This window comes from Limulus polyphemus, unplaced genomic scaffold (genome assembly GCF_000517525.1).
Source record: "Limulus polyphemus unplaced genomic scaffold, Limulus_polyphemus-2.1.2 Scaffold36, whole genome shotgun sequence".
In the NCBI taxonomy this organism is placed as follows: domain Eukaryota; kingdom Metazoa; phylum Arthropoda; class Merostomata; order Xiphosura; family Limulidae; genus Limulus; species Limulus polyphemus.
Window position 1 is genome coordinate 1,590,739 of NW_013665646.1, and position 11,617 is coordinate 1,602,355.

Below are 11,617 nucleotides of genomic sequence, written 5' to 3' on the forward strand. Positions count from 1 at the left end.
AGTAGTATATATATATATATATATATATATATATATATATATATATATGTTGGGTTTTTTTATTGGACTCTAATGAGGTTGATGGACAAGTTGTAAACTTATTGAGGAAAGAGCAACAGCTTGACTTAATGGAGTTATACCAATATTTAAATTGTAATTACTGACTTGTAAGTTTCTTAACTCGATTAAATTTTGCAGAAGTTTCAGATAACTCATTTTAAGGTAATATCAAGTATATTAATTGCAACATTCAGCACCTCTTTAACTTGGAGTTAACACGGAGATAAATTGTCAATTTGTAATTTTTATTAAACCACTATCTAAATATAAAAACATTAAATTAACTATATGACTACATTGGATTGTGACTGACTTCTTATTTCTAAATTTTTATTACAAAATTCTCAATTAGGCTAACAGTATTGTGGAGTTTAAGAAAATACTCATTTAATCGGTCAGTATTTGTTTAAAATGATGGTCAGACTTAAACATTTTCCATTTTATTATATTCTTAAAGTTTTTTATTTTGAATAAAGTTCTTGGTAGTAGCTAATAATCATTACCAGAACTGTACCAACACTAGCAGGATCCTAATCCTTGTAAATCTCTTCATATTTTATCATTATTTCTCTTTTATTTATTTTTTTTTGAGGGGGGGGGATGTTTTCTCTCCCTGTGCTCAAGTCTTAGAGTAGTCTCTTGCTCACTGTCAAAGGGGGTCATAAGAGGGGTTATTTCTTTTTCATTTGCTCATTCCTGCTTCATCTCACTCACTGTCATGGACATGTGTCCCTGTCTAGAGCATTGTCATGTAAGCTTGGAATTATGTACCACTTTTAAAAAGGGGTATTCCATTTCAAACTTCCCAGAGTTTAACAGTGTCAAGCTTTAGTTGTAATTCCAATTAAATGATTATTTTACATAACCCTAATCAGTGTTGCTGATGCTTATAGATAATCAATTAATTGAGTTAATCACATAGCTCTAATTGTAATACCTTTCCATTACTTGAACTTGTTGAAAAAATAATATTTACACTGTATTCAGTTTTGTGTAGGACTTAATTGGGAATATTTTGAAGAATTTAATAAAGTGTATGTTGAAAATTTATCAAGTCTTGTATAAAATGATCCTTCATGACAAATTTAAAATGTTGTTTTTATATTGCAAACCAGAGTGTTTGTGGTTGATTGAAATAGTTAACTATCCTTGAGTCCAGGAAACTCATTCCTAACAACTTTTGAACCTTTTTTTTTATTTAAATCATACCTTTTGTCATAGTAGACATATCAGTACTCATAATAATAGTGTAAAATTTGTAATCTGTAGGATAAAGAATATCCAAATTAATTCTTAAAAAGTCACACACTAGAGTAAGCTAGTATAGCTAGGATATTGTTAACACAGACTAGCAGTCAGTTATAACCTGTACCCAGGAAAGGTTGTCACATTAAAGCTGTTCCATGACTAAGCAACTGTTCATCAATGTTGAAATCCTTTTTTTTTTACTACTTTGTGTAGGTTGACATGTCTCCTTGAGTCGGGTGTTTCAAACATTACTCAGTGAGAGGTTTAGCTACAAAATGTTGCTTTTGAAATCAGTTATTCTTGTCAAAAAGTTTAGTGTATTAATTCCACAATAACTGGCAAAAGCTGTGAAACTTTGATACATGAGATATATTTGTTGGATATTAAAAGTGATAGTTTATTTCAGATAATCACTTGATCATTATTTGTGATATGTGATATTTTTGAGAAGTGTTTAGTACTGTCCTTATACATAATCTTATGAATTAACTTTTTTCATTCTTCAAGTTCTTTTTTTCCTACTTCTTTATTAATATTATTGTGATTATACTGTTTGATATTGAAAACATTGCTGGTTTTTTTGTTTTTGTCTTAATATTTGTATTGCAAAGACCTGGTCAGGTACACATTTATTCATTTTTGAGGATTGTAAAATTTGTGTCGTGATTGGACGAATTTGTATTTTATCATAACTTGCCATTAACATGGGTGACTGATACGTCACATTGATAATGTGGTTGTTTGGTATGTTACAACATGAATATTCTGTCAGTCCCCTACATATCAAACATAATGTCTTAGGATTTAAAACTGTCGTTATATTTGTATAGATTTGAAAATATTGCTGTTTAGTACAATTTAATACTTAATTTTACTCACTGAAAAACTGCAGCATTTTTTAAGAAGAATTTTCTGTAGAATACTTTGAGTTTTTCTGTGATATTTTACAGAAAGTTTTCAACAACCCTTTTAGAGAAAATTGTTTTAAAAATGAATAATTCCTATTGTTTATTTCTTTGACATGACCTGTTATTGATAATATATTATTATGAAATCAATGTGAGAAATTTCATGCTAACCTCAATGTGTGTGTGTGTAGTTATAAATCCTTTTAGTACATTATATAATGGCTCAGTTGTTAGTCATTTAACAAAGTTTGCATCTAGTAGGGTTAGCATTCAAGTAAATTAAGTATTTTGTGCTAAAATGTTCTGGAATAAATTAATGCAGGGAAAATAAAAACAAAGAATTTTAGAATAATCATCTATGATTGGAATCATCATTAGTGGGATAAAAATTGATATTTTTATTGAGATCTGGTAGATTACTGTGTACTGATTCATATACATTGTTCATTACAAACTGTTAAAATATAGAAATATGCAAGGCAAAAACACATTTTTGCTCTTATGCAAGAGCAACTAACAAGTAACATCATTTCAGTAATAAATTTATAAGTGTATTGGTTGCACTTAATTGTATATTCGTACAATAAAAATGCAGAAGTCAGGATCAAGACCTAAAGAATTAGAAAAAATGTGTTAATTATAACATTCCCAAATGACATGCCACAAGGTTTCATTTATGTGTTTTTAGCTTGTATTTTACCTTAATAAAAGAAACTGTGGAAATATCATCTTTACATAAATTATCATTAGCTTACTTCATTCTGTTGCCTATTTGTTAGTAGAGCTCTACGGTATTAGTAATTGATAGAAGACTTTTCCGCTTGTCTGATTTATTACCCATTCAAGTTGGCTGTTTTGATTTGTGAATGATATGGGTCACCTTGTCCTTAAATTCTAAAAAGCACATTTGGTAGTTATTCAAGAGTTTTAAAAAGAAAAAATATTTCTATTACAAATTAGCTTGAATATTTATCTTCAATTTTATATATTTTTGTCTAATATTCATAGAAATATTTTGTGGTGTATAAAGTTATTAGTTTCCTGTAAAGTGTGTACCATGATCGTATCAGTGAAAGATGAAAGTTTTCTACCATAGACAATATAAACTCAGTAGAGCAAAATATTTCCATTGTATTGTGTTTGGTATTGTAGTAATATATGCATATAAAATATATTTGTACTTGATCATTGTTTCTGAAAGTGAAATATAATTAGTTTATAATTTTTTGTAATGGAGAGTTGATTCAAAAGTGTATTCCAATGCAGAAGAAAGTATAAACAGTTACCATAGAGTTGTTTAATTTTTGTTTTGCTCCTTGGTGTTGAATAAGCTGTTATCTTGGTACACTAGGAAAAAAAAGCTTTACTTAATTTGCTGATTCAGGCAGAGAAGATTTAAAGCTGTTTGTTTTTCTTACCTACACCTACCTAAAATTATTTCAAGAATAGTTAATGTTATAAGATTTGGAAAGTGATTTTAATTATTTGTGCTTGTGAAAGTTTTAATCAAAGACTTCATTTTTCAGTATCTTTCACTGTATGAATAGAGAAGTCTATTACTCACTAATTGTGACTAAAATGCTGTTTTATGGCATGTCACAAAATATGTGCACTTAAGGTAAAATATGTGCAAATTTTGTTAAACCTACTTTGTCTAGTTCAATCTAATTGGAAGTTATATATGATATAACACAAAAAATCATAACATTGTACAAATGTATGAGTGCCATAGAGAGAGTAAAATGTGAATAAATACATACTCAGTAGTCAGTTAACACACTAGATATATTTATAATTTTAATAATTGTAAGAATACTAGCAGCATTTTTCATACTCTTAACTACCTAATACAGACAGATAAGTAATTTGTAAAGAATTCAACCCATCTGTTCCACTAACCAAAATGAATGCTGACCCAAATCACAGACGTTTTTAGAAGTGCCCGAGGTGGATGTTTCAATACTTAGTTGTAACATTTCCTTAGAGGGGTCTTGTATCATGAAAAATTGTGTACATGTACACCTATATTCTCTAGCCACATGTGAATGTATTGCAGGTACTAGGTGGGAAACACCTGTTCCATTCAGCGCTCGCTCGTACTTTTACTTTACACTTATTGATCATTCGTGTAAAGCATGCCCTGTTCCAATCAATTCAAAAATGTGTGTTGATTTTACTCCCCACACAAAAATGAGAAGTGGATTTTTGTGTTATATTCTGTCTGATTATTTCCTTAATCTACTACGTATAACCTTAGCATGTCATTACGTACGAATAATGATTATCCTGTGTGAATGAAAAAAAAAAGATCTTGAGAGTGGAGAATACAAGCTCATAATGGAACAGGAATGATCTAGTGTACGTTTAATGTAAAAAGGAAAATATATGTATTCTCATCAACATTGATTTTTGGGTTAGTGGTAATAATCACGAAGAAAACATCCATGAAAACTTTCAAAAATCCTTTTCTTCTCTTTACTTGTTATTTGACATGCTATGTGTACATTTTTTGATAAAGATAATATATTTCTAAACTACATTTTATTTGGTTTTTACTCTGTACTGCTGTACATAGGAATCTGTATATTAACTTTGCAGTAAGCACAAAATTAAGAAAATCATAAATTTGTCATTTTAACAAGGCATTATGTAAAAAATATTTAACTTTCTTGCACTTGTAGTCTAACTAACATTAAATATTTTTGATGGCATCCAACATTGGACAAAATAAGTTTTATTAAAACTTTTTTAGTCAACAGTTTAGGCTTAAGTAGTTTTAGAAAGAGTAAATGAATGAAAGAATAGATTAAAGGCCTCCAAATGAAACCTTTAAAACCTTATTTTCATTCTTTTCCTTTATTTTTTGCTCAAAATAGGCCAAAATAGCTTTAAAAACCTATGTTTTTAACCAAAGTAATTACATAAAAATTTTCAGTACCGTAGTCATGATATTATCTTAATTAACCAATGGAATTTTTTCCCTCCTTAATGTGAGAATAATTCAGACTTCTTTATCAGTATTATCAGAACTTGTACAGTAATCACACACAAAGTAATGAATTTCTTCCTGGTAATTTTAGAGATGGGTATAGAAATTCACATTTATTATTAGCCAAATACGAATTATAGGTATTTATTTTTATATTTTGGTTTGTGAACCACAATTTGCTTTTTAAAATTTTAGAATAATCCTTTATTTGTACAGTAGCCCATTGGGAATCTTCAGTAGTGTAGGTTGGAGTTTCTGATAGACTGCTTCTATATTGTTTCAGCCTCTATTTTGTGTCTGTTTTCAGTGTTATGGGAATTTGTGTTGGTAGTGCAGACCTATTACACAGTTGTTTTTTTTTTCTGAGCTTTCATGAGGGTTGTCATCTGTGTGACTATAATGTAATATAGCTATGTTGCTTTGGAAGAGTGTTTGTCCAAATGGCACTAATCTATAAACTTTGAAGTTGGTTGATATACTGTGATGTAGAATGGTTCTTTGATTTTTCCAGTGTTGAGCTATGTCCAAGAGATGATATTGGTCCCATTTGAACAAACAAGTGGTCTTCCAAAAGAAGGCTACTTTTAAACCCAAGACCTGGAAATGCTATGTTGAAGGCATCATTGTAGCCTGGATATACAAACAATAATTGCTTAGAAGCTTTAATCAAATCATAACTTTCTGAACTGAAAGGTAAAATTCATTATTCGGATAGAAGAAAAAGAACCATATCATTCAAAGATGTTCTCATTCACAACTATGAACAACACCTTACCTCTTCTGTGTACAGAAAAATGTAACCCTTCAAACAGGTGCTTACTTCTGTTGTCCAATCACCATCACTCAACAAAATGTGGAAATCATTTGAAACATGCATGAATGAGCCACAAAAGAAATCTGTGATAAATAAAAACAGCTTAAATAAGAAACATTTTTAAACAGTATTTTCCAATTTAATGGTTACCCTGTCAACTTCATCTCAACCTGGAAGGAAAGATCAAGTCAACTCCAAGATCACTTGAAGTTCATCCCAAAGCTACAAACTTAGAAGAATTGGCATAGGTTCAACATCCAAATTTATTCCAAATACATGGAATTTTCATAAACATATATGCTAAGAACTTAGGAGTGTAAGTAAAGAAAAGTGCTGATGAGGCCTTTCACCAGGTAGCAAAATAAAACATAAAGAAATCATTTACAAAGTTCCTTACTACTGTCATTACACACATACAGGAGAAACTGGTATAACTGTAAAAACAATGAGATTGAAAGATGCCAGAAGACTACTATATCCTGAAAAATTCCACTTAAGCAGACCTACCAGACAGTCCATATCATAAACTGTGACAAGCATCAAATCCTTGACATTCCAAACAATGCAGACATAATGATAACGATAGACAACTAATAGCTTACAGACACCCTATCTCCTCAAACAGTTACACCACAACCATACATGAGAGCATTAAATAAATCAAAACAAGAGCTCTGCACAACAAAATATACCCCATGACAAAGAAGACATAGGGACCTAAAAAGGCCCAAAAAACATCATTCCACTCAAAGTGACAAGGGCAGGAGCAACCCATTAGAAATCCCTGTCCTTCAATGTCTTTGTTGCTTAACATTCCATTGTGACATGTGAAGTACAAGTACAATAAGAAGTGTATGTTATTTACATGTAGTTTTCTTGTTTTTGTCTTTGTTCTAGTGGAAAGTTTTCTGTTGCTGAGTGTATATGGATAGCATATTTGGTTCTGTATTATCACTTTTGTGTAGAGATAACTGTGTGCCTTGTCTGGACCTACAGTATAAAGTTACCTTCATTTATTTTAGTGCATGGGTTTGGTTTATCTACAGAAACATGTACTATGTAGTTATTAATTTATGTTGGTATTAATTCAGAAGTCCTAGTGAGGTGTAATTCATGTTTACAAATGGAATGGAGCTACATTGTTGTAATTAACTTAATATTCAGGTTTAAGTGACTAATAAATTGTATTTGGCTATGTAGTTTAAAATTAACAGTCTTTTAATGTAAAAATATTTTTTGTAATAATAACATGAAAAAACTTGGTTTTTTTCAATTCATGTAAGTAGCTGTTGCATTGTTGGATTTTTTGACAACAAAACTGTCAGCCTGATCTTTTTAGTACTGGCTACCATCAAACCTTATAATATACATAAATACTTTCAATTATGCATGTATGCATTACATATAAATATACACAGATACACATAAAAGTACCAATTCTGATCAGTTTAGTATTATCATATCCTTAATGTACATGAATACTTCCAATTATGTGTTTAAGCATTACAAAAAACATATAAGTCTAATTGTAATCTCATTTTAGTATCATATCCTTGATTTACACAAAACTTTTTGATTATGGTGTATACATTACATAAAAATACACAAACATAGTGATTTTTAAATGCAAGTTTTGTGTTAAAAACAAAATCAAGATAACTTTATTAAAAATAAAATCTAATGATGGAAATATATTTTCTATTTTCTCTTACCATTTTGCCTAGCATCTTTGTTGTGAAATGCCCTCCAGTGGCACAGCGGTATGTCTTCGGACTTACAATGCTAGAAACCGGGCAGAGCACGGATAGCCCATTGTGTAGCTTTGTGCTTAACTACAAACAAACATTTGTTGTGGAATAAGTGTTTGCATCTGTAGAATTTTACATTTTGGTCAATGATGATCAAAATCTGAGAAGTTTTCATTATCACCAGAATTTTAGAATTTATAGTACAAAAATATTTTGTTATTATTTGTGGATTAAAAAAGTAAATATTTAATTACTATAAATTACTATATAAACAGTATATTTCTTAATGCTGAATCGTACTTGTTTGGCTGTTAACAGTCTACTGAAGATGACCTGCTGTAGGTTTGATTTTGAAAAAAAAAGATCCAAGCTCAGTTAAAATTTTGGATATGAAATTTTTACATATTTAGCATTAAGTGGTTGACATTTTGAGGTATAGAACAGGATATGCAGAAATCCTATTGTTGTAATGTACCTGTTGATGCCGCTAGTCAGAACAGGTTCCACCTGTAAATCTTAGGTTATGGTTTATAGGTCACCAAAGATCCTGAGTTATTTTTAGCTCTTATGTTGAAAATTGTGTTCGTGATTCTGTGCTTGGGCTTTTAATTAGTAACTCATAATGCATTTTGCCATTCAAGTTTGGTTATGTTAATAAAATATAATGGTAAATAAATTCTTTATATCTAATATAGTGAACATCAAGTGTTTTAATGTAATGAAGTTGGTCAGTATTATGACTTAAGAGTAAGGAGAATGTATATGATTTTATAAATAAATTTTAGCTTGTTAATGTAATTGCAGTTGTTAAAATCTTTTCCAGTTCCTGTGACATTTAAAACTTAAGCTAATTTAAACATAACTTGTATGAAATTATCAGTTGAATATGTTGTAAATTTGATTAAGATGTAAAGTAATAAGTTTATTTGAATCAGTCTTAGTTGTGTAGTTTATCATAGTAGTTTTGTTTATGGCCTAAGGTAAATTGTTTTTCATGAATTTTAAGGGGTTATAGATTTTGTGGAATGCTTTGTTTTGGACTTGATCATAAATGACCTGTTTACACAACAGTAGTAACTGCTAATGACATGGAACAGGTTTCAAGTTTGTTCTTTGTGTGGGTGATATTATTATTAAAAAGCACTAATATGCTATATGATTATTTCAAATATGGAAGGAAAGTAAACCTTCTTAAAAATGAAACATAAGCCACCTGGTATATATTTTCTATTAGAAAAAGTTTTAGTACGTTATTTACATTTCTTTCTACTTTTTCAAATACCCAGTATGAATTAAGTTTTTTTATAATACTGTACAGTTTTATCACTAAATTTTTTTCTTTAGATAAGTATGTTGTCTGTTTACATAGGCAAACTGTTATTTAAGTGAACTTTGTTGACACAGTTATTAGCAGATTTTGTAGTAACTCATCACATATGGTCTGTATAAATATTTAACAACTGTAATCTACAGAATGGTTTGCTTAAATGTTTAAATTAAGCAGAATTTACAAGAAAAACAAAACACGGAGATACATATTTCATCCGAGTTTCAAATTACTCTGAATAAAAACAGAAATATAACCCTACCAAATAAAATTCTTTAAGCTAGTAAAACTTACTTAAATCCTATAGTATACAGTGTGCATGTTGACTGATGTACTCAGATTTCCTGTTTGTTTAAGGGTTCAACAAATGTTTACACAGTTTTTTGGACTAGTTTCTGTCATAATTTTCATGGTGAGAACATTGCTGCCTTGAAATGTCTGTTCATATATTTACTCTAACTGTATTATGTCTCTGTTGCAAAGCTATTATCATGTTAAATAGAACCAGCACTGTCCAGAAGTAAAAAATGTGTTAAACATTGATCAGAAACAAATGTTTTGAATCAGGAGTTTTAAAAATATTAAACTCATCTATTATGAAAAAAAATGAAGGGTTTTGGGTTCAATATAGCTGTCTACATTATTTTAATTTAATCATTATTTTTGAAACTAACATTATGAAATATGGTATTTGTAATTTTAGCTTGTATTTGAATATTTTACTGTCACTTATTAATGTTAAGAATAAACATGTAACATAATGAGTAATTTATTGATCTATACAAGTTTTAGCTTAATTTACCAAACATATCCAAAGCATGAATGAATTTCCTTTTCTTCCCAGACCGCCGAGTCCAGGAATGGCCACTTATGCAAGGACCAGGACCCACCATCACCATTTGTCTCTCATACGTCTACTTCGTTAAAGTGTTAGGACCAGCAATTATGAAGAATAGAGACCCTTTGAACATGCGTTGGTTGATGGTGGCATACAATTTCTTTATGGTTTTTGTCAGTATCTACATTTTTGTTAGGGTAAGAAGCTTATAAGTAAATAATTTTTCTATACAGTTTCTGGAATAAGAAAGGTCAACTTTGTTGAAATGGAAACAATGTAGGTATATTGAGTTTATATACAAAACCACTTTCTACAATAAGCAACTAATGAGATTTTAATTAAAATGACAAAACAGGACAATAATCTTGATACTCAGCTTAAGATATGTCTTTTTTTTTTTTACATTTTTATTTATATGCTTGGTTGGTTTGTTAATAATGTGTTGATACAAAAATCCGTATGCATGTTTGGATCATTGGGAATTTAAAATGATTTCATTATACTTACCAGTTGATTTTTATTTTTTTTTGACTAGCCCCATTTCTAACAGAAAAAAAAAAATTACTAAAACAGAAACTCACTTTGGTAAAATATACATGTTTCTCATGTTGTGTAAATTTAGTTTCAGAAATAAACTACATTCAAGTTATTTAAGATTTTGTTTCCATTTTGAACCACATAAATTTGCTGATTGTATGTATTAGGTATTATTCAACAGTTTAATAATTTCTACAAGTCATAGTTGCCAAGTTTCAATCGTTTTAGTTCATGATTTGTTTTTATCAATTTTAAGACTGTACTTGTACTAAATTTGCATTTTTATTGAAAGAATGGTGTATGCACAATGAAAAATTGATAGGAGAAAGCATGGATGTTGTATAGAAACATTCACCATTTGTGAGTTTCAAAAATCAGTATTGAGAGTTGATTCTAAACCAAGATCGACTTCTGATGTGTTACTTAATATAAACATGAATATGTGTGTACAAATATATGTATATCTAATACGAAAACAGATTTTTTGGGGGGTAAGTCTTATAGACTTTTGAAATCTGTACAATGACAAATACACTGAAACTTCAAACAGTAGTTCCTTCAAGTTTTAAAAAAATTGGATAATGAAGTGAGAGTTCCTTGTTTATTGAACAAGTTTATCTATCTTAATAAAATGGAACCAACTACAATACCTGCACAAAGGCAGTTTTATTGATTTTACACATATCTTTGTTGATATGAAATGAATGGTACTATGTAGAATAACCAGATATTTGCATATACATTAGACAGTTTTTGTGTATGTATTTGTGATTTATCTGGTGTTAACATTTTTTGAAATGCAGTTTAAGTTGCCGTATAATAACATGATTTTTGGTTTTAAACAGTTTAAGCTGCCATATAATACAGCGATCTATGTTTTTAAACAGTTTAAGCTGCCATATAATACCGCGATCTATGTTTTTAAACAGTTTAAGCTGCCATATAATACCACGATCTATGTTTTTAAACAGTTTAAGCTGCCATATAATACCGCGATCTATATTTTTAAACAGTTTAAGCTGCCATATAATACCGCGATCTATATTTTTAAACAGTTTAAGCTGCCATATAATACCGTCGATCTATTATTTTTAAACAGTTTAAGCTGCCATATAATACCGCGATCTATTATTTTTAAACAGTTTAAG

General features: G+C 29.5%; 1 protein-coding gene across 1 annotated transcript in view; it reads left to right on the forward strand.

The window, feature by feature from the left end:
• LOC106461104 (elongation of very long chain fatty acids protein AAEL008004-like) overlaps positions 1 to 11,617 on the forward strand; it is a 36,773-nt gene that overhangs the window by 14,459 nt on the left and 10,697 nt on the right. The window contains exon 3 of the mRNA XM_013920899.2: positions 9,939 to 10,129. Within this exon, the coding sequence (XP_013776353.1) occupies positions 9,939 to 10,129 (191 nt within the window). The remainder of the gene's footprint in view (positions 1 to 9,938; positions 10,130 to 11,617) is intronic.